This window comes from Conger conger, chromosome 17 (genome assembly GCF_963514075.1).
Source record: "Conger conger chromosome 17, fConCon1.1, whole genome shotgun sequence".
NCBI classification, from domain to species: domain Eukaryota; kingdom Metazoa; phylum Chordata; class Actinopteri; order Anguilliformes; family Congridae; genus Conger; species Conger conger.
This window is the reverse complement of record NC_083776.1, coordinates 9,001,339-9,025,915: the sequence shown is the minus strand read 5'-3', so window position 1 is coordinate 9,025,915 and position 24,577 is coordinate 9,001,339. Positions and strand designations below refer to the sequence as shown.

General features: G+C 42.1%; 2 protein-coding genes across 2 annotated transcripts in view; both read left to right on the top strand.

Moving 5' to 3' along the window:
• The first annotated feature begins 4,872 nt into the window (after nt 1-4,872).
• LOC133116878 (serine/threonine-protein kinase N2-like) lies at nt 4,873-7,646 on the top strand. The gene is made up of 10 exons (XM_061226880.1): nt 4,873-4,911; nt 5,074-5,163; nt 5,309-5,400; nt 5,608-5,784; nt 5,935-5,997; nt 6,313-6,389; nt 6,521-6,663; nt 6,841-6,948; nt 7,226-7,306; nt 7,401-7,646. The coding sequence occupies exons 1-10, from the start codon at nt 4,873-4,875 to the stop codon at nt 7,644-7,646; spliced, it is 1,116 nt and encodes a 371-aa protein (XP_061082864.1).
• Nucleotides 7,647-12,687: 5,041 nt separating this feature from the next.
• epha3 (eph receptor A3) overlaps nt 12,688-24,577 on the top strand; it is a 218,160-nt gene continuing 206,270 nt past the window's right edge. The window contains exon 1 of the mRNA XM_061225675.1: nt 12,688-12,988. Within this exon, the coding sequence (XP_061081659.1) occupies nt 12,928-12,988 (61 nt within the window). The 5' untranslated portion in view covers nt 12,688-12,927. The remainder of the gene's footprint in view (nt 12,989-24,577) is intronic.

The window sequence follows — 24,577 nt, the reverse complement described above, 5'->3', positions numbered from 1 at the left end:
CTCTCTGATCTTTGTGCTGGTTTATCTTTTCTAACACAAATGCAGTATTCACAGACAAAAGCCAAGGCTAGACATTCAGAACTATTTATTATTTAACCAATCAGTCTAACAGGACACATCTGGGCAACAAGAAACACCTCTAAGTCACATGTTCCAATACTTTTGCTCACCTAAAAAGTGGGTGGTCTGATACAAAAGGTGATAAGTTCTAGGTTGTTTAACAAATCTAGATAAAAATACTATGAATTTTCTTCAGTGTATAGCAAAAACAAAGGTATTGACCTTGTTATTCCAATACATTTGGAGGGGAAGTGCAGCAAACTAGAGATAACATTTTCTACCAAAACAGTAAAATATGAATGTCCAAAAAAATACACTATACAGTATAAATAATTAATGAACAGCTACTGTTGTAAGTTAAATATACACTCACTGAGCACTTTATTATTTTGTATATATACCTATATATACCTACTTATTCATGCGATCAACCATCAGAATGGTGAAAAAATGTAATCTAAGTGACTTTGACCATGGAATGATTGTTGGTAGCAGACAGGGTGGTTTGAGTATCTCAGAAACTGCTAATCTCCTGGGATTTTCACACACACTAGTCTCTAGAGCAGTGTTTCCCAACTCCAGTCCTCGGGACCCACTTGCCAGAAGGTTTTTGTTGTAACCAGTAGCTCACACACCTGATTTAACTAATCAAGGACATTTTTGTGGTTTGATTGGTTCAATCATTAAATCAGGTGTGTGAGTTACTGGTTACAACAAAAACATTCTGGCATGTGGGTCCCGAGGACTGGAGTAGGGAAACACTGCTCTAGAGTTTGCTAAGAATGCTGCAAAAAAAATAAAAATAAATCCAGTGAGCAGCAGTTCTGCAGACAGAAACTCCTTGTTAATTAATGAGAGATGTCAGAGGAGAATGGCCAGACTGGTCAAAGCTGAAAGGAAGGTGACAGTAACCACTTTACAACAGTGGTTTGCAGAAGAGCATCTATGAACACACAACGCATCATAACTCTAAGTGGATAGGCTACAGCAGTAGAAAAATAAGTCTGATAAATACCTAATAAAGTTCTCGGTGAATGTATCTGTCACAAGACATCTAATGTACTAGTTTTCATCATCAAGCCGTACTCACCAGTGCACATAGACGTATCTTCTGTACATCCCAATACTTTCCAGTGTTTAAAGCAGTTCCTTTTAGTTTTCAAATGTATAGTTTTGCATAATCAGGAAGTCAATATAAAACTGTCCCCTCAGCTTAAGCCAATCATTCCATCATTAGTCATTCTTGGGAAAAGAGGAAGCATTGTCTTAATTCCGTCATGAGGGGTGGAGTCTGCACCAGGGATACCCTCTCTGGACTTCCCTGGAAATGCCTGGGACAATTAGGGAACTCCCTGCAGAGAATTGTGGGGAAACCCACTATTGGAGGGTTTTGGCTGGTTTGCAGTTTTAGCAGTACGTAACAGAAAGTGAGATTCCAAAACCCTTCCTAACAAAGTTCTATATGATGGTATAATGATGGCGCTTGCATTGTTTTTGACCCATTGTAATTTTCTGAATATACTGTCTAATGTATGTAATGTGCATTTATTGTAACATTGTCTGAAAACTTTTTTTTACACTGAAGAAAGTTCAAGAACACTTTATTATGAATACATTTTCAACTAATATTTTACCCTTTAAAGACACAGACGTCTTACTCTGTATCAATAACGGATGTTCCAAACAGGCTAAAGGACGGTATGATTTCCCAGAGTTCAGCTCTGCCTTCCACTTACATCTGAAACCACAGGGACTCACCGCAAGCTGTGCACACTGAGGCATCGGCACAAAGGCCTGTTGCACTGCGTATCATTCCGCGGTGTGATGCTGCTGCAAGATAGTTTCACTGCTCAATGTTTACCTCCCCGCTCACGTTCTGGTATCCAAACTTTGACTTCCCCAGACGTCCTCTTCAAAGAAACATTGCGTCTTCAGTTTCTTTGCCACGATGTTCGAGGCGAGGAAGTTTCCGCTGCTCTAATGTGGTGTTTGAAGAGGAGAAACTGATATATATATATATTTTTACCGTATTAGGAACAGCCTAGAACATGCATTTTGTGATATTTATTGTACCTGTATATATTACCTGTAGCCTAATGTATGACCCTTTCCTTTTCTTTTATTGCATTTTATCTACCTTTCTTTGACTTCTGCAGACTGGGTGTGGATGCCACCAATGGTGATGGTGAGGCATTTCAGTTTAAGTAGCCTACATTGCTCAAAGACAATTTACAATGGTATTGACCCATTTAACCTGCAACTTCACTCTGCACACTGAGCAGAAACTTAAAAGCTGCACCGGGAGGAGAAGAATGGCCAAGCAGAAATTCAAATAACCATGCCTTACAACGGTGGTATGCAGAAGAGCATCTCTGAACACAAAACATGTCAAACCTTGAAGTGGATGGGCTACAACAGCAGAAGACCAATAATAATAATAATAATAATAATAATAATAATAATAATAATAATAATAATAATTTAAAAAAGTTATTATTATTATTATTATTATTATTATTATTATTATTAATAATAAAAATACCTAATAAAGCAGTCACGTCAAATTACCTTTGAATTAATACTGAATGTTGACCATTGCAAATGTAATTGTACCAAAATTGCTACTTTTAGTTTGCAATTTCGCTGAGATTCTCAACTTGGAGCTGGGTTATATCCACATGCATGCTAGAGATCATTTGTGATTCATTTGGACCCTGCAGCGGTGCCAAATTAGGTGAAACCATCAAATTCAAAGTAAATGGTAAACCAAGCACGTAACTTCGAAGGGAACGACTTTCAACTAGTTTTGGTATAAAAATGCAACGTCAAAAGAGAGCGTGTAACCCTTTGATGCACACCATGGGTCAAAATGGTTGGCCTGGCTGAGTTTATTTTCGAAATAATTGCATATGTTGTGCATAAACCCACAGATGCATGATGGACAGAAGAACTTGAGCTGTAGGTCTATACGGTTCAGTTACCTTTAGAAGCGTGTAGATCTACAACATTGATAAACAGCCCCCAACCTTCCAGTTTGCTTTTTTTTTTCTTTTTTTTTTCTTCTTCAACTCGTGCACCGCAAGTATTATTGCCATTACCCCGCGTGTTCGCTTTCGAAAGAAAAATTGGATAAACGGCAAAGCCACAAATGCTAGCTACAGCTTTGAAACGCCCACGCTAAGAGTTGGTCGTGTGGCTGCCTGCATTATTTCCGCAGTGCTGTGAGGCACAGCGGACAAAACCGTGTTGTGAAAGCGTAGCGAGTCTCGGCAGTTGATACAGCGGGTGCCAGCGCTGCACTTCTATAAACAGGAAATGTTCGAGAAAAAAAGTCCTCCAGCATGTTGCAACTAATTCGTGGTCATTTGCAGAAAAGAACCAGACACCCTTTCCGCAATCGACAGGCGATCTTGTTGACTTTAGATCGTGGGAATGACAGGATATGTGCCCTTCAGTCCAGCGCTGTTAGTCGACGATTAGCGAATACAAACATGTGCGTTTAACTGATGGTCTTAGTCAATTTTAACCCCCACCGATATTCCACTTAAGAGCATAGGAATGATCTATTAAATGGCCACTGTAGCCTGCAGTCATTTTATGAATAACAGGATATTTGCCAGTGACTAGCGGCCCCCACATTCGGCCTTTGTGCAAAAGTCACCCATCATCATATATTGAGCAGTCGTCTTATTCTTGCGCAGCCAAGTAGTTTTCACTTTATTGTATACTGCAGTAGGCTCCGTACAAATCCATGACATAATGCACATTAAGCGTAAAATCGTCGCACGAGGAATTTTGTTGGGAGAATCATTGCATTACATTTACGGAGAAATACAATTCCAGAGCGCTCTATTACATCACAGTGGTGACAATTAAGATTAGATGCTATTTAAATGAAAAGTTCAGCGTTTGAGTGATTATTCTATACGAATGAGCGATTTGAGACACATGAGAGATTTGTTTCAGTCTCGATTTAACCTCCCAATAGTATGGGCAACAGTATCCGCTCTTGCTGTTGGTGGGGCAATTTTTTATTTTAAAAGACATAAGGACGACACTGAAGGTGATTTCACCGAGATAATAGTATGAAAGATAATGTGATATGTATGGATATAGGCTATGTTTAAAAATGTAATTTAAAAGTAAGCCGTTTTCTAGCAGAATCATGTAATTGGTTTAACACGTAAACTTCATGATACTTCATGACATTACCATTGGTGTCAGAATACCTTCGTCGAACAGGAAATAAGAGTTTACTTGTGTAAGTACTTATCTGGCTGCTGGCATCAATAGTTGCCATAGAGCGAACATTTATTTTACATTTTCTGTAATTTTGTAAATTCTAATTGCCTATTTCACTTGGTAGCTGGAAGGACTTTGTTAATAAGTCTCGGTGCCAGGCTGCCAGCAACCCATGAAGTACACGCACACGTACAGTTTTGATGATGTCATCAAGTGTGCTCCAAATGTTACAAAACTGAAGCAGACTTGACGCATTGAGTGTTCAGAGATGCTCTTCTGCATACCACTGTTGTTGTCACATTTCTTCGCCCTTCTAACATTTGGTCTGAAAAACAGCTGAACCTCTTGACCATGTCTGCATGCTTTTATATATTTGATCATACTAATAATCATCATCATCATCATTCTCATCATATTATCATTGCTATTCTTCTTCTTATTATTATTATTATGATGATGATGATTATTATTAATAATAATTATTATAATAATTATAATAATAATAATAGTTTCTTGATCAATGAAATCCCAGATCCTGAAATCAAAGATCATGGAATCCAAGATCCTGAAATGGCTGCTGTTGGAGACTTGGATGTCATTGATGATCAGGTACAGATGTAATGCATACTAATGATGGCAGAATCTATCACCATGAAAAGCAGATAAGATTGCAATGTGACTAAAATATTGATGCAGTAACTCACATCTCAGTTCTCATAATACTGTATATGTGTGCTTTTTGGAGAGTCCCTATCTTATGCCTTTATTCAGGAGGGTAAGGAAGAGAAGCCACTTCTGGTTCGAATGACTCTTGAGGATTTCATCTGCATCGCTGTTCTAGGGTGTGGGAGTTTTGGGAAGGTAAATAAAACCACAGTAGGGCCGGCAAAACACAGCATCATGGAAACACAGTAAGAAATTTTAGCATTACTGATTTCAAACTTTGGCTTGAGTATGTCCTTAAAAACAACAAGAAAAAATTTGCTTTTGTAACCTGGTTGAACAGGTGCTCCTTGCAGAATACAAGAAGACTCAGAAATTATTTGCCATCAAGGCTATAAAGAAGAGAGAGCTTGTGACAAACGACAATGTGAACCGGTAAGACGCAGAGTTCTGCGCTTTGTAGGAGGCAACTTTTATAGGCGTGGAGTCTTAACTGGGGCCTGTAATTATTCCTAAATACTAACATAATTCAGAATAGTAACTGATCTTTGTCAGGCTTACCTTGTATGATTTAGTTTAAAATGTGCTAGAAGGCATCATGCTCTGAGATACTTCATGGATTGTGTGGCCCTTCTCCCTCAGACTGTTGTGTGAGCAGAGGATCTTGGAGCTTGTGACCAGGGCCCGCCATCCCTTCCTCAACCACATGTTCGCCTGTTTCCAGACCGAGCTGCACACCTGCTTTTTACTGGAGTATGCAGCTGGAGGCGACCTGTTGACCCATTCAGAGAATGGGTCAATGTCTGAACCTCGCACCCTGTAAGCAGTGATGCCACACCAAAACTGGCTTACTGAAAGCACCAAGCTGTTTCTGTGCAGCTCTGTGTCCATCAGAGCTGCCCGACCTCTCTCAGTGCAAGTGCAAGACGGCAGATTTTCAAAGCCTTCCTTCTCCTTATTCTTCCACAGATTTTATTCAGCTTGTGCTGTCCTTGGAATAGAGTTTCTGCACTCGCAGAACATAGCACACAGGTAAGAATGGTACATGTGTCCCAGTACACCGGCTGTGCAGAGCTGCTCTGTCATCTTAATCACGTAATAAATGCTGCAGTGTAATGCTGAGCCAATCTAACTAGAATTACATGTTTGATATTTCCAGCCCATCAAGGAGTAAGATAAAAAATTTACCTTTGTGATCATACCTTTGCAGCATAATACTTCAGAGTGTGTATAGTGTAATTCACTTCATTGTACCCCAAAATCATATCCAATGTATGTTATTGTTTCTTTTTTTCAATTGTCATTAAATAAATAATTCTAAGTAATTATTACATTTGTTGTTGGCAGAGATATCAAACTTTCTAACATGCTGTTGGATGCTGAGGGGTACCTGAAAATTGCCGACTTTGGACATTGCAAAGAAAGTGGGTGAAATGACTGGTCCAGAAGAATTAGAACTGTAGACTAGCCCTTGCCGGCTGCTTGCATTTCTCCGGTTATTGTGACCACAGTCAACAGACCTGTTTATTCATCAGTTCTCACTCTTTCCCGTCAGATATGGGATTCAGAAACTATGCCGACTCCATGACTGGTACCGTGGAATACCTCGCCCCAGAGATGTTCACAGATAAGATATACACACGGGCAGTGGACTGGTGGGCTCTGGGTGTGTGCATATACGAGATGCTGGTTGGGAAGGTATGTGCTTAATACAATCACAGCTTTTATAACTCTACCTAATTCAGCTCCAAAAGCCTAGAAATCTGCTAGCTGTCAGCTGAAATGCAAACGATAAGACGTTTCCCTGTACGAAGCGGTGTGATGATGTCAGTAAGGTACATTTTAACGTGCACTCTTTGTTCCCTGTGCTGACAGACGCCATTCGGTACCGACGATGACAGGAGAACACGCTACATGATAATCACTGCACGTGTCGTCTTCCCAAAGTTCCTCTCCAAAGAAGCAGTCCAGATTATCCAACAGGTAGCTCCCATCATCCACCCCCATGGCTCGGCATCGTCCGCCATTTTGAATGACACATTTATCCTGCAGTCCCAATGGTGCAAGTAGTTTTATGCCCTCTGCTGGCATCAACAGACCTAGACAGGGAAGTCAACCCAAGCTGTGTTCGGACTGAGGCCTAGGCCGATGGACATTTTTTATAACTTGCATTTCACCATTAACTGTTAACATTAACTCATTAACATTTTTAAATGAGTCACTAAAATGACTGATGCTGATGTCACTCTGTTGTCTCTAGCTGACATTTAAGGAGCCACGGACTCGCCTCGGCTCTGGGGCGAGGGGCGAGGAGGCTGTGAAAAATCAGTGCTTCTTCAGAGTAAGGCAGCCGTCCCTGTAGCTTACTGGCCTTTGAAGCAGTTGAAGAAGCCACCGCACGTCTCACTCCCAAATTCTCCCCCCATCCCTCCTAGGACATATCCTGGGAAGACTTGCTGGCCAGAAGGATCAGGCCACCCTGGGTGCCCACCATTATGGGCCGCACGGATGTCAGTAACTTTGACCCCCATTTCACTGTGGCCTCCCCTAATTTGACGCCACCCGTGGACCCCACGACCCTGACTGAAGAGGAGCAGCTGTTGTTTGAGAGCTTCGATGTTCCGTTCTTTGCGCTCAGAGAGAGCGATGTGTCCGGTACAGTGAGTGTAGTGTCTGGGTGAAGGCCTTAAGTGTGCGGCCTTCAAGACGCCACCAGTTACAGAAGCCGCACATTTCTTTTCATCTGTTACATTGCCTTCTTTACAAAATGTAACAACACTCCAGTGCATGCACGTTAGCCAATATTGATGGAGAAACAACCTTCTGTACGAACTACACCAACAAGAGTGGAGTAACTTGAGTCAACATGTATTCGCAACTGGTTGAGCATCCTCAAGTTGAGCTTCCTTTGATAACCCCATACGAACAGCATCTCTTGACATTCCACCAACTCACTCCCCTTCTCGCAACCATCCAACCCAACAGCCCCTCCCCCCACTGCTACCGATTCCCCCAAAAGGAATAAAAAAAGGTTTTTAGATCCATTTTGCTTTCGATGAGTTTACATGAGGTCTATTTTCTTTACAAATAAATGTTATAGATAAATATTATGATTATAGATCCATGATCATCAAGTCAGCTTATATTGACTGCTGAATTTAGAAATGTGATAAACTTGTGATAGATATGTTTTGTTTTAAAGAAAAATAAAATACATTCAAATTCACATAAGTTGTTGGTAATTTCATGCTTACCGTAATGTTGAAAAACAGCAAACCAAAAAAACAAATACGAAGACAATCTGTATGTATTGCTGTATTTCTGTATTTAACATACAGTATAAAAATAAACATTTCTTGTTCAATGTGCCTGTGCTTGTTAAGCCTGTACCTGATTGAATATTGGCTTTTTCTTATTAAATCCAGGCACCAAAAGAGTTGCTTGCTGTAATTAAGTTACTGCCATCTAGTGTCTGAACAAGTAAATACATATTTAAGACAGGACAGGTGGTGGATTCATACGTTTTACTCAGATTCATAAGTCTTTTAAATAGCTTTGTCAGTTATATGATATTAATTTGTGGTTCTTATAATTATATCGCCAACTGTTTTTTGTTTTTTTTAATCTGAAATGTCACTATTGTATGACATATTCCAAGGAGAGCAGAATGTATTGCTGTGGATGGAGACACAGTATCCTATAGGGATTTTTGTTGTTCCCGGCAAGAGAAAATAATCATGCAGGTGCATAAACTTCTGTAGATAGTGCAGTATCCCAACAAGTTCAAGGAAACTGAGAGAGAGGAATGGGCCATTGTGAATGAGAAAAATATGGGCTTTATAGAGCAATAGTGTGACTGCAAAAACATTATGTTGGTCCAAAGTGGTTGAGTGTGAAATAATGCATAGAGGGGTTCTATCAGGGGTTACTAATCCAGGGAGCCCCACCCAGGCTCAAAGCCACCAAGGGAACCCCATCATGAAAGCAAAATATTGTTAAATATTGTTAAAAGCCCAAGAGTAACAACATTCGGGTAATAACAGACTGGGTCATGCTATATATTTGGCCTATAGCTATTTTTACATTTATTTCATTCAACCCCTTTATTTTGCCATTTTGAATGGTGTTGTTTTGTGTGCAAAATCTATACGGGCTGTGTTAGTGTGTGAGAAAGGCTTGATCAGTTTAGCCATTTTATTGAGCCAGGGATTGCCCTGCACATGGAGACCATTTTGGGGACCTTGAGGAAGAAAAAGCTTTGGAACTGAAATCATGAGTTATACTAGTGGGATATGCCAGGCAGTTCCTGCCTGTGTTCTTGGGGCAGACAGGAAGGAAATGAGCAGCCAGGTTACAGGAAATCGGTACATGTGCAAGACATTTTACCAGAAACATCCGTTTTACGGAAGATGTTTTTTGGGGGGCGCAGTATGGGGGTGGAGAATTAGGTTATCTGCACTTTTTGGATCTGCCATTAGATGTGATATACACAAAGGGTGGGGGGGGATTCCAAAACTCTACACCATGTGTCATTGGGAACCTATTCAGTCACTCCGAATTTGGTCACATCCCTCATTAGGGGTAGTTGGGAAGATCACTGAATTTTTTAAGCTACTCTAAAACTCAGAATAGCTTAAAGAGATTAAAATAAAACATTATGTTAATATGCTTCCCTAAGTTTTGCTGTTGCCCTACCCTGGAAAATAAGTAAAAGTTGCTGAATTTGTTTTAGATCTTTGAGTTAGATTCAGAAGGCATTGTGGGCTAGCTGTGGCATTTTGTTTCACATGTTTTGACACGCTGTTAAACAAGTTGCCCTACCCTGGAAAATAAGTAAAAGTTGCTGAATTTGTTTGCGACCTTTGAGTTAGCTCACTCTGAGCAGTTCTACAACAAGGTAAGGCCCTGAGGTAACCCTTTTCTCCATCTTTCAGCAAAAACGGTGTGCAAATGCTTTCTTCATAACATCCGAAGCATCTTTAGGATTCTTTATCACCAACTGTACACAGACCCAGTCTACCCCCAACACAGTCAACACCTCTGACTTCCTGATCAAGTGAGGAAGGCTGCCGACACAATGGGGGAGGGGGGGGGGGGGGCGAGCTGCAGGTTAGAAACCCACAACAAAAACATCTTGCTTGTTGCTTCAATCGCCTGAAGCAAAATGGTGCGTTGAGTATTCAACAAATGTCGCATTGCCTTCTAAAAGGCAAACCTGAATGCAGATATGTTATATCGAGCAAAAGCAAAAAGTTATTCTCTCTCAAATTATTGCATCAAATGCAAAGCATGTGTTTGCTATAAGTTTATCATAGCTATGAAAGCATAAACTAAAACAAACTAAAGGCATATTTTGCAATGTCTCTTCAGTAATTTATGCCTGGCCATTCATTCAGATCTGGCCAAGCAGTGTGGCGAAAGGCCACCTTGTGTGCTGGAGCTATGCCTGGCAGACCTCAGTGCCGATACAATCACAGGCAGCTTCTATGGCTATACCCACGGGAAAAAAAAAAATATTATGCTGATGAATAACTGAGGTATACTCTTTTGATATTAATTATGGCCAGTACAATGTTCTTTTTTCACATTGGAGGGTAGCCTGTTTACAGGGATGATCATTGTAAACACTGTAGTGGCAGGTGACAGCCCTCAATGGTATTTAGGGAAGGAGAATATGCTGAGATGAACTCAATCCATTCCAGTATTTTTCAATTGTATTTTATGTGATCTGTATCTGACTTAAGGAACGGGCAGCCTGTAGCCTCGTGGCTAAGCCCTGATGTAGCCACGAGAAGATTCTTACACTGATAGAAAGCTCGTATTACTCTTATAGCTTTGTACACAAAAAAGAGAAGACAGTTGATACAAGCCGTGATGAACGTGCTGCCAGTCGGGACAAGAAAAAGATAACGATCATATGTTTACCGTAAATCCTCAAATTGTGTCCGGGGTCTTTTATTTACTTAGGCTGCACAAAGCACAGGCCTTTATTTGGGGCAGGCTTGTATTCGAGGCAGGACTTTATTTCTTATTTGGCTTCTGTTGTAGAATTTTATTCTTAGAAATAAAGTAAAAGGCTACACGTAAAGTGGACCAACACTGTTCAACACTTCCTGTAACCGTTCAGAAATCAATTAGTGTAGGCTAATCAGGAAACACCGTTTGGTAAGTCATAGTGTCAGTCTTAACAGACTTAGTTTATTGCAAATATTCTCAAACACAATAAATCACATGCAAGTCCAGAATCCATAAAAGAACAACTTGCCAGACACGCCTTCATGAACAATAACAAATTAGCGTAGATAACAGCAAGTTAAGGATCTTTTTTTCCTAAAGTGCGTTTTATTGTGAGACATGCGTTTCGTTTGGAGCAGCATACCGGTAGGCTATCAAAAGATTTTCGCTTTAGTTTGGGATTTAATTTACTTTTGGACTGTTTGATTCTATTGCTAAATGTTGGGACTGATGGGCACTGAAATCTGGGGGGTATTTGATGGTTTACTGTTAAGTTTTATGTAGTTGAAAGAGTGTCGGGATTTCCACCCGTCTGTTTATTGCGAGCCAAGGCAGCCGCTTTCATTAATTCATTGAAAACCTTATTGCGTAGCCAAGAGCCTAAATTGAGTTAATTTTTTATTTTGCCTGATTTACTTTTATTAAATTCGTAGGCTGGAATGCCTCGCGGCAACAATTGTGTTTAAATGTATACTGCTTCAGCCTTTGGCAAGCCACTTAGAAGGGGGCGGCAAGCGACTGGTAGCTTGAGAGCAACGTGTTGGAGACCCATGGTGTAGGACAACGACTTTTCATTGGCAACAGTATTAAACCAACCAACAATATAAAATATTAAGAAGAGCTCTTTTATTTCATTGAGTTAAATCGAAACAATGTATTCTAGTGCTCGGCAATATTACGGCGGCCTGTAGCGTAGTGGTTAAGGTAAATGACTGGGACACACAAGGTCGATGGCTCTAATCCCAGTGTAGCCACAATAAGATCCGCAGAGCCGTTGGGCCCTTGAGCAAGGCCCTTAACCCTGCATTGCTCCAGGGGAGGATTGTCTCCTGCTTAGTCTAATCAACTGTACGTCGCTCTGGGTAAGAGCGTCTGCCAAATGCCTGTAATGTAATGTAATGTAATGTACCCCGGCTTGTATTTGGGAGCCGGCCTTTATTTGTCCGAATCGGCCACGGCCCCCGCAATTATCCGAGGCCCGGCTTCAAATAGAATCCCGGACACAATTTGAGGATTTACTGTATTTAAACCACGGCATTAAATATTGCGACTGTGCTGGAGGGGTCCCATAGTGTCATCTGAATCGTCGCTTTCTCCACCTGAGCATACAAAATGGCGATAAATTAAGTGGTTCATACAAATAACCAATTGAAGTTTCTGAATAATTTGGCTTATATTTACTTATTTTGCTGTGATTTAGAAGTTTCCGGTTTGATCTGTCAACGACGTGACGTCACAGTGCCCGCGCCATTTTGAATCTTAAAGAACTTTAAGCACTTAAAGCCATGCACTGTGTGTAAACAATGTCTCGGAACACTTTAATGTTCAATAATAGGATATTAAGCATCCTATTATTATAAGCATGTGTGCACGATCACTACAGGTATCCTTTAATGAAAATATTTAATCACCCAATCACGTGGCAGCAACTAAATTAATAAAATCACGCAGACGCGGTCAAGAGAGGTCAAAGGAGAATGTATTACAACAGTGGTATGGCGAAGAGCATCGCTGAATACACAACACATCAAACTTAAGTGGATAGGCTACAACAGCTACAAAGTCTAAAAAATGAGTCTAATAAATACCTAATAAAGTGCTCAGTGACTGTATACAGATTACTGGTTCCACAACAAGCCCAAAGAAGATACATTCTAAATCATAAAATATAACGCTAAGCAATGGTGGTGATGAAAAGGTGCGTCTCCAGTCCGTGTGCCAGCCCCCATGTGGGACAATGGGCAACGGTTCAGCTGTCCTTCGACCACATGCTGCGGAACACCAAACTGTAAGTACATCTCCAGATTCGCGCGTTGCAGCAGGCAGCCCTTCTGAACGGTCGCTAAACACAAAATGAAACGCCAGACGGCTGCGCGTTTTCACAGCACACATTTTCCGCCTTTAAATGCGGATTTTTCGCTCCACTTTTCTCTTCAACGAGAGTTGTAGTTGCCACTTTTATTATCCCCGTTCTCTTTTGGGAAGAACAGGGCAGATGTAAGGGGCGAGGAGAGGTATTTTAAACGCAGCAGTCTCCCCTGTGGTTTTGTGGGACTGTAACATGTGGGAAATTATTCTTGGCACTCCCTTCAAAAAGTCCAAAAATCCTTAATGTCGTTTCTGCAAGCTGGCGCTTCACGGCTGCGCCATAGCTGTGGCCAATGAAACCGCCACAGCCATTGATCTTTCCTGTCGTTTGCTCCCATCGAAAGAAAAATAACAAGCTGTTGGACTCACGTCTTTATTGCGCTTGGCTTCCGCCTTTTTAATAAGTGGCTTGGCTTGCTGCGCCGGTGACGCATAGGGCTCAAAAATACTGTTGGGTGGCGTCTCTGGATCTTTGTGACATTTTATATTTTTTAATGAGCTTGCTTCTAATAAAGGCATGGATTTGGATCTGTTCTAAAAAAAATACATATTCACTCTATAAACATTATATAATTGATGTTGCTCTCCTTGAATATTTCTTCAAAATTAACTCTAAGTGGCTCAAACATTCTTTTCATTTGAGCAGACCAAAGAAAAGCCACCAACCACAATTAGCGATGAAATCCTCATTTTTTATGTGCAGTTTTTATATGTACTCATTCTAACCTCTTACATATTCTGACATACTAATTGCGAAAAATGAATTAGGCTTATAGTGTAAAGATTACTACATTGGCTGATTTTAATCTGTTTTTGTTGATGTCAATTGTAATTCACAATAAGATTAATCTGTGATTTTTCTTTTTTAAAGTTTGGCATACTGCTATTTTGTTTACTCACTGAAGCCACTTAAAAGTGTCCTTTTCATACTACATAACTCAGAATATTAAATTGACAAATAGTTCACATTTTATCTTTTCTTTGGAATCCAACACTCACCTTCAGAAGTAAACAAATGGCAAGCTTCCCCTCAACTTTTGTGAAAGTTCAGCATGTCTTTGAAATTTTATGTAGCCTGAATGTAAACTTGGTTTTAGCCCCCTGTGATTATGCAGCAAAAGCTAATGTGCTCATCAAGCAAATTACAGTTTTTAACGAGGATGTTTGATGTCATTGCGGTTAAAGCATTCTCACATTGGATAGCCAATGCTTCATCATATGCCATGAATCTGTTGTACCAAATAGGGTTAGGCTTGTGTGCTGTTGTTTGTAAAAAGAAAATGCAAAAGATGATAGTTTTGATCTCACATTCATTGGCTGTAATTGTCCTGCTTTGCCTGATTTCATTCATCAGGGTGGGATAGAGATCACCACAAGGGTGTGCTAGAGCTCCACTTATACATGCTAGGTTTTTGTTCACCAGCCAAGTCAAAAGCTTTTAAAGAGATTACTTGAAGAAAGTGATCATATTCAGAGAACAGGTTGACCTGGATTATGCAACCAGGCCTCCCCCTTTTTTTGTCCAAGCCATAGAGCAAATCTGTAACTGTTTGAAACAAATGTACAGCCAATTAGTGAACGGCACGTTATTGTCAATAGGTTTGAGAAATATTTATCTTTCTCTTTGAAGTTTGTTCAGCAATCAGAGCGCAGACATGTGGTTATATATGAACTCCAAAGCCATTTGAAGCAGATGCTGCAGAGAGATACATGGCTGCATTGCAGATAACCAAATTCCGGGCTAACATTTAAAAAAATCTAAACATCCTAAATGTTGAAAGACTTGAGATTTTTGAGCAGTGCAAGGCCAGGGATTCAAATTGCCAGGCCCACACATCCGGGTCTTCATTGTCTGTTAGATGACATCACTTTGGCTTCTTCCCTTTCCGTCTTGTTTTTCTACAGAAAAAAAAAAACCCCCCACAATAGCTGACATCATCGTTCTGTTTCACTGCAAATTGATGTTGACTTATAAGCCAGGCAATTGCAATTATTGTCAGCGCTGGCTGGTGTAGTTTTACATGTGCGTAATTATTTCACATAAACAGTGGAAATCCAAGACCGTGGGGGAACGGATGACAGACTCAAGTTAACCAACACAAGCAAGCAGGATAACCCCATGCTACGAGATTGCATTGAACATCAATTAAAAATTAAACCGGAACTAGTTTCTGTTTTTGCTGTAGAGAGCATCTCACAGGTGGGCTCCACTCTTACCATAGATGCCATATTTCACTTCACACTTCCACAACAGCAGGAAAGGAAAAGAAAGCTACAATAGTATATATAAAACAATCTTATTGCAATATAGCAATATTGAGGCCTCAAATTGATACTAACTACAGAAAACTAATGGAAGAAGCAAGATGATGAATTTAATAAATAATTACCACAGTTATGAAATTAAATCATGACACACAGATGATATTAGCCATTAATGTACTATGTGTTAGTCCACACACTACTGGCCAGAGCAAAAACATCCAAAAATGTTTTTGCCTTTGGTATTGTTAATATTTTTTTCCCTTTTCGATGTGTTTTACAGCAAGATGATTCTGGAAATCCAAACAGGGTGGGATGGGAAAAAAACATGAGAAACGCTCACAGCAAAAATGAGTATGAAAGAATGTAAAAAGAAGAGAAGAGTCTTTGTGAATGCATGAATATGCATGCGCAGCAGCAGCAGCAGTGTGTGTGAAATGGAAGCAGTCCTGCTGTCAGAAAGGGCTGCAGGCAGTGGGGTGGTGTTTGGCCCGCTGTCTGTGTTGAGACAGTCTGAGTCCTGCATACGCGCCGGTCGTGTGCTGTCCTCCAGGGCTTCTGCTGTCAGACGCAGCCGAGTAGCATCTTAATACCGCTCTGCCGGCCCACCGGTAGCCTGTTTGTATTAATTGCCTGTGCCTCGCTCGCCGTTTGCCGCTGATTACTCTCATTAATTTCAGTTCCCTGGGGGCGACCTTTCACGTCCTCTCTCCGTGACATCACTTCTCGGGCATTCCGAGCAGCGTTAACGTTTGGCGGCTTTGTGCCCCGTCTTGCCAGGATTAGATATATAATCTGGCACTTCGGCGTGGAACAGGGCATAGGCCGTTTGACCTGTGACCGGGGGGGGGTCACAAATCCCAATTCCAGACAGAACTTTGCGTGTTAAACCCTTAATTTAAATGACCCCAGTGGAATGCTTGAAGATTACGGCCTTCAAGTACGTCAGATCTGAAACTAGGAATGTGAAAGAAAAGAAAATGTTAAAAAAGTGAAAGTATGGCAAGATACCCCAGTTGAGGGCACCGCTAAATGATACCAAAACAAAGAATATGAGAGAAGCATGGCTTTAGTAGCAGCTACATGTCTGAAGCAGTTTGGCCTGGAAGACTAAATCCTGAAATCTCTGCTGTAAAGTTTGCATGCATGCCAGTGGCACTCACCTCGGTCAACTACATCTAGAAATGTGCAATCAACTGATATGTGATCATGATTATTCATTTTAACTCAATAATCATAATCATAAAATAAGCATGCACAATCTTTTAATTATTTGTATTTGAATCTGCTTTTGGCGGCACGGATGGTGCAGTGGGTAGCACTGCCGCCTCACAGCAAGGAGGACCTGGGTTCGAATCCCCATCGCCCTCTCTGTGTGGAGTTTGCATGTTCTCCCCGTGTTTGCGTGGGTTTCCTCCAGGTACTCCGGTTTCCTCCCACAGTCCAAAACCATGCAGGATAGGCTGATTGGAGAGTCTAAATTGCCCATAGGTATGAGTGTGTGAGTGAAATGTGTGCCCTGTGATGGACTGGCAACCTGTCCAGGGTGTATTCCTGCCTTTCGCCCAATGTATGCTGGGATAGGCTCCAGCCCCCCTGCGACCCTGTTCAGGATAAACAGGTTAGGATAATGAATGAATGAATGAATTAATTAATCTGCTTTTTATTTTCGTGAAATTATATTTTGAAATACTTCCCATTTATAATAACAGTAGAAAAAATATATTATTACTGTTATTCGATGGTGATGATGATGATGATGACAATGATCATGACAAAGTCAATGTTTTTTTAAAGTGCTTTCTTTACTTTATAATATACTAAAGAAATCCATGAAGGAACAGAGTCCTGTGCCTTCCAGTCAGTCTTGACAAAAGGATATCACATAACTTATTTAATAGCATATTTTAAAAAGTATGCTGGAAAGGAATCAGGCAATTTAAAACTTTTCCCCTGTCCACGGTTATTTAGACATTTCAGACGTGCTGACTTCTGTCTCAGAGTGGTTTGAGAGAATGATTCCTTTTCCAGCAGTACTCCTGCTGGCCTCTCGGGGGTGACTCGTTTGGGGTGACTCGTTCGGGGTCACTCCATTTGGCTCACGGTCGAGGGGAAAAATCATTTTCAACCTGAAGCAGGCTTTCCCAGAGTTATCCCAATCCAAGAAGAAATTCACTTGAGTCGTACATAGAAACATGAAAATTGTTGCTATGAAAACAGAACTGACATTATTAATATCATGTACAAGCACATTGTACAATTTTCTCATTTTCACATTGCAACCACTCATTTTACAAAAGAGACCAACGGTTTTCATAATTTGAAAAGGCAATTCATATATATATTTTTTCCACGTAATACGTTGAGGGAACCTGTTAAAGCACGACACTAGGAGCCGTGATATCAATGAATGAACTAATTAATCCTATCAGAGCAGTCATTTCATTGCAGCATGATCACAGCAAACGCAAGTAGCGCAGACGGCAGACTGCGGGCCTTGGGGTGTACCGCGTTGGTCTTGGTCGGGGCGAGAGAGGAACCTCCTCCCTGGTGGGAGAAACCCCGCTGTGTGTTTTCCTGTTTGCTACATCGAGCCTGTTTGCCACGGCCTTTGATCTGCTCCCGTAAGAGAGAGATAATCGATAAATCCCAGCATGCTCTCATCTGTTAGCCGCCTGCAATCACCATGCCCGCGCTGTCGCCCAGGTACGTCTCCATTCGCCCCCGCGCAGAGCCGTTAGCCTCTGCCACGATTCTGCATTCAGCCTCACACAGAGCCGTTAGCCTCTGCCACGATTCTGCATTCAGCCTCACACAGAGCCGTTAGCCTCTGCCGTGATCCTGCATTCAGCCTCACACAGAGCCGTTAGCGTCTGCCACGATTCTGCATTCAGCCTCACACAGAGCCGTTAGCCTCTGCCGTGATCCTGCATTCAGCCTCACACAGAGCCGTTAGCCTCTGCCGTGATTCTGCATTCAGCCTCACACAGAGCCGTTAGCCTCTGCCGTGATTCTGCATTCAGCCTCACACAGAGCCGTTAGCCTCTGCCGTGATTCTGCATTCACCCTCACACAGAGCCGCTAGCCTCTGCCGTGATCCTGCATTCAGCCTCACACAGAGCCGTTAGCGTCTGCCGTGATTCTGCATTCAGCCTCACACAGAGCCGTTAGCATCTGCCATGATTCTGCATTCACCCTCACACAGAGCCGTTAGCCTCTGCTATGATTCTGCATTCAGCCTCACACAGAGCCGTTAGCGTCTGCCGTGATTCTGCATTCAGCCTCACACAGAGCCGTTAGCATCTGCCATGATTCTGCATTCACCCTCACACAGAGCCGTTAGCCTCTGCCGTGATTCTGCATTCAGCCTCACACAGAGCCGTTAGCGTCTGCCATGATTCTGCATTCAGCCTCACACAGAGCCGTTAGCATCTGCCGTGATTCTGCATTCAGCCTCACACAGAGCCGTTAGCGTCTGCCATGATTCTGCATTCAGCCTCACACAGAGCCGTTAGCCTCTGCCATGATTCTGCATTCAGCCTCACACAGAGCCGTTAGCATCTGCCGTGATTCTGCATTCACCCTCACACAGAGCCGTTAGCGTCTGCCATGATTCTCAATCCATCCTCTGATCCTGTTGAAATCGTGTTCTTAAGTTTTCTGTGGGCGGCACGGATGGCGCAGTGGGTAGCAGTGCCGCCTCACAGCAAGGAGGTCCTGGGTTCGAATCCCTGTCGGCCGGGGCCTCTCTGTGCGGAGTTTGCATGTTCTCCCCGTGTCTGCGTGGGTTTCCTCCGGGTACTCCGGTTTCCTCCCACAGTCCAAAGACATGCAGGTTAGGCTGATTGGAGAGTCTAAATTGCCCGTAGGTATGAGTGTATGAGTGTATGAGTGTGTGAGTGAGTGAATGGTGTGTGTGCCCTGCGATGGACTGGCGACCTGTCCAGGGTGTATTCCTGCCTTTCGCCCAATGTATGCTGGGATAGGCTCCAGCCCCCCTGCGACCCTGTTCAGGATAAGCGGGTTCAGATAATGGATGGATGGATGGAAGTTTTCTGTGTCTGTTCCTTCACCGAACCAGAATTTGTTCCCTCGCCTAAGTAATGCAATGCAAATTTGGCTCATTGCCATTTGCTTTGGTTTTGATTTGCAATTCTTAATTTTCCATAAATGGTTTAGCTCCAGAGACCAGGGGACTGGGAGTTGCTCTCAAAGAATCAATTTCCTAATTGCACATGAAAAGAAAGCAGTTTACCTTCATGTTTAATATTTTAGAGTTCTGGGATGCATGCACTATATGCAACATACTGTACTGCATACTCATGACCTACATAGCAGTTTCTGACATAATTTGGTCTCCAAGGGTAATTAATCCCAAAACAGACATTTAAAGTAACTAATTAAGGACAATTAACAGCTAATTACTATTCGGGGTGTCTAAGTATGGCTGGAGTAAATGCAGCACACACGGGGGGATGGGGAAGTGGGCAGTCTGAGGACTCCTAATCTCTAGCCCCTTCATGGTTTGTGATGACTGTGGAAACCAGAGCACCTTGGTTGCTCTCTAACCCGTTAAAGGCACTAGGCTACCAAAGGATCCTCTGGTTACAATTCTCACTCATTTTCATGCCTGCTTCTTTGTGTCCCCGTTGATGACAGATACGGCAATGGCATCACTTTGCAGAAAGGCTACATGAATTGGCATGAAGTAAGAGGCAATGCAGACTTGCTCTTGTCCTCACAATATATGCTCAAAAATGATCAGGGATCAGTCAGGATCAATAGCATTATAATTCTGCATATACAGAGGGCTCTAAAAATATAAATAATGCTGCCATATACTATAATACTCTAAACTGAAAGATAATACAGTTTAGAACATTTGTTTTGCAACATGTGTAAAATAGTGCGCTTTATTAATGATTAAATGGAATCAACTAAAGTCTTGTTTTTTCTGTTTTTTTATTTCAAATAAATATGTATTTCCCCAAAAAACTGGTTTCACAATTATCGGTAGCCCTAATTTAATACTTTAAGAAATATCCCATGGCAAAGAGCTATGAGTCTTTTCCTGTAATTTGTGATAATGCAGAACCTTTCAGAATCATTGCTATCCTTGGATTTGCACTTATGGACCCCCCTCTGCCATTCAGACCACAGGTTTTTGATTGGATTTAAGTCTGGAAGCTGATATGGCCATTGCAGAACATGGATTTTGCTTTCAAATGACCAGTTTTGTGTGGATTTTGATGTGTGATTGGAGTCATTGTCCTGCTGGACAATCTACCTATGACCTAAGCTTCAGCTTCCTCGCAGAGCAACCAGACTTTTCTGCTGAAATGCCCTGGTACTTTGCTGAATTCATTGTGCCATTGATCTTAAATCGTTAATCAGGTCATTATTTTGGTCTCATCTGACCATAGCACTCTCTTCCAGTCATAATTCCAATAAGGTTTGGCAAACTCCAGATGCTTGGTTTTGTTTATTGTGCCCAGTTAGGGCTGTCTTTGTGTCAGCCTTCCAAAGAGTTTGTTGGTATGGAGGTGCCATTTTATGGTTCTTTTTCAGACTTGGTGACCCCAAGATACAACCAATCGCTGCAGTTGTCAAACCGTGATCCCTGGGTTCTTTATAGCCTCTCTCACTGTTCATAGGCACAATGCGGCACAGCACTTGCGTACACTTCCTTTGCAACCATTCATAATTAAGAAAGCATTAGATGACTTACTTTGATAAAAAATGTATTGAATGTATTGAAAGTCTGTAGTTTTCCCATATTTTAACATAACATGTATTGTATATATTATTAGTTGGTGCCTTGCATGGCAATCACTGCGAGTGTGTGTATGAATGGGTGAATGAGAAGCTTCAGTTGTCCAGCACTTTGGATACAGGCACTATACAAATGCCTACCATTTACCATTTACTAGTGCTGTTTTTTATTCATTTTATTCTAGGGTGCCAATAATTCTGTAGCCCAATGTACATTACTGCAAAGTTATGTCTCACCACTAGTCAGGCATAATGCTCTCACCTGGATCTTTAGCCATAATGAGTTGAACAGCATCACTGCAGGGTGCAGAGAGTGCTGCCAGCAAGTTGGCTGGTTGTTGTTTGGATTGGACAATATCCTCTGTGATGTTGTCATACTTTGATGTGCTAGCCTGATAAACACTGGAGGTAAGAGTGTGATGGACACACTGTCCGGATGGGTTGTGTACTCTGGCATGTTCTGTAGTTACTTTGGTGTGAAAATGCTCTGTGTGGAAGATTAAGCCAAGCATTTGCATAACTCTTGCCTTAGAGGATTGCAGATGACAGCCAAAAAATCTTAAGTTCTCATTGTCAACAAAGTATGTGTATGGCCCACTTCACTCTGAAATGTTACAAATTAAATTCATATTTCACTTTTTCTGTTTCTAGCGCATCTTTTAACTAATTTTCTTTGAACAGCATTGCTTGCTTGAACTCATTAGGCACAGTTGAGGTCAGTTAGGCCGAACTGAATCTGGGTCACGCGTTGTTTGCTTCTGCGTTTCCTCGTGGGTGAAACGTTGAGACACGCCGTGACTCTGCGACCGCAGCACGACGGTCCAGCTGGCAGCTGGGGCAGGGTGACTCACCGGGGCCCGCTCCCCTGGGTCCCCGCGCTGGGGGGGATCTGAACCCACGAGCCCACCCCCGGCCCGCCCAGTGGAGCTCCCTCCGGACTGGGCCCAGGGCCCAGTGAAGCCTGTCACTCAGCCGGAGCGCGGTGTTCGTCCCGCCAACGAGCGGCATTCCTGGAGGTCACTCCAGCGCGTTGGCCGGTGATGAGGAGTGAATTGTGGGCCACAGTGGAGACTACTGGCTGGCCACACTTTCCTCAGAAATGTGTGGTCTTCCAGAACAATTTCAAGATGTTGAAATTGTTTTACCTCCATTTTCCACTTCCATATAATAAAAAAAAAGACCCTGCACTAAGATAAACACATCCTGGGTGATTTGTATGCTGTGTAATCTTAATGAGTTCATGTTCAGAAGCTGAATAACCATTAGGAAATGAATATTCCTTCTCGAGCAGCCCTGTGGCACAATGCACTGGGTAGAACCCTGAAGGTTGAATATTACAGGACCTTGCTATTGTGTATTAATTTATCCCACTTCAGAGGTTCCAGAAATGTCTGGGAAAGAGGCATCTTTGATCTTTTATTTTTTTTATTTCTTTTGATTTTAATATTTGGTTATCCAACATATTGTAGGTACCTTTACTTGGGCTCTCAAATTTGCAGTATTCAAGGATAAAGTGAAAATTAAAATGTTCTTAAATTGATTATGAGAGTGTTCTTTACCAATATGCAGTATTTAATTAAACACCTCTGGAGTCTGGAGGATGCCAGTTTATTATTCTGAATGCGTGTACCAAAATAGCGGTCCTCTCTGTTTAATGTGTTATGTTTACGCGTCTGATGAGGCACTTGTGTCTATTCTTTCAAAAGTCTTGTATTATTCATTTAAAGTAAGAAATACTTTAATACTGAGGACTCAGTTACCTTCCTGCCATTTTGGAAAACATATGAACAAAACAGTAAATGTATACTCTTGTGAGAACAGCATGAAATCAATACACCTTTCATGAACTGCATTCTCACAAAGTGCCTTTAATTGCTGTCTCTCAGTTTACTAAAATAGTCATTGATAATAATGACTCTATAAATGCTGTAACTGGGTGTATACTTATAAGAGTATAATCATATTTACATGTAATGTTAGTGAACGTACACCAAACATATTCAATAAAACTGAGTTCTCCTATTAAGCGTGATGACTGATTTGTTTCAGGAATCCCTTTGCCATAAGGCAAACTGTCACTCAACACAATAATTAGGTATTTGTTTCTGAGACATTTTTCTTTTCAAAGAAGGTCACCACTTTTCATTTTGCTGTTGTCCCCTTTGCCATAACACTAATTGGAATAACCCAGGGTGTTTATTTAACATACTGAATTTGTGTAATTACAGAAAAGTGTCTAAAATGGTGGCCATCAATCATTGCTCGCAGTAAAGGGTTAGGGTTTCTGGGGTTATACCCCATAGGTGTGAGTCGGCCTGAGGAATTCTGCAAGCAAACCTGATCACCTCTCTCCTTGCCAGGAAAAATTGAAAGGTGTATTAAAATGAAACAGGACGACGCAGAGATTTCTCACAGGTGTTAAAAACATAGAAATGTCACCGACAGCGATCAACTTTGGGAATGCTTTTGGGTTAAGGTCACCATTCTTCACATTCTCAGCACCCACCCCAAGTTTAACTACATTTGTATTGTGCATACGGTATGTTGATACACACACACACACACACACACACACACTCTCTCTTTCTCTTTCTCTTTCTCTCTCTCTCTCTCTCTCTCTCTCCGTCTCCCTCTCTCCCTCCTTCCCTCTCTCCCCCCAGGCCTTTAGGTTAGGGATTGTGGAAAAGGGAAGCGGAAAGTCATCCATGATTGGAGGGCCGCTCGGTGGAGGAGAGGGGATTACCGTTGTTCCAGGGGAGATTAATGAGGATTGCACATCACGGTGAGAGGGAAGCGGAAAGCATCAGCGCTAAGGTTTTCCAGCCTGAGCTCCCTAATACAGGGAGGGAGAACGAGCCCCGCTCTCACGGGCCGCAGGAAGGCCTGCGTGGCCATCAGCCCTCTCCCTGCCCCGGTGCGGAGGTAGTTGTGTTTAATAGCTCTGTGCAGGACAGGGGGGGGGGGGGGGTTTAGGTAATCAGCAGGCGTGCCTGTCTGCAGCGGGAGCGCGAGTTTGCCGGTGGGTCAGCCTTATTACGGGGGTGAGAACAGCCAACCTCACGAGGGCCGCCTCGCTGCTAATCAAACCCGTCCTCGCCACGCTGTGTGGGCCTGCTGCTAGCTCGCTCCCGGCCGTCAGAGGGGATCAGGGGCAGCTGGGAGTCGGGATACGCATGCAGGGAAACGACTGGCTGCGATTCGTTTTCAACTGCTACCTACAGTCCACGGCTGCTGAACAATGCTGATGTTAGGAGAAGATCCAGTACAGTCAAGCCAGCAAGGATCTTAGATACAGTATACAGTTAATTTTGTGTACAGGCCAGTCTCACATCACTAGTTCAATAACATGGATTTTAAAGGCTGTTCTAGTCACAGTTGAAGGACTTGGTTGTGATAGTCAAATTAATGATGGATTAATGACTCATGTGCGGCTGTGGCTGAAACAACTGTCACGCCGGCAAACATGCAAATCTGC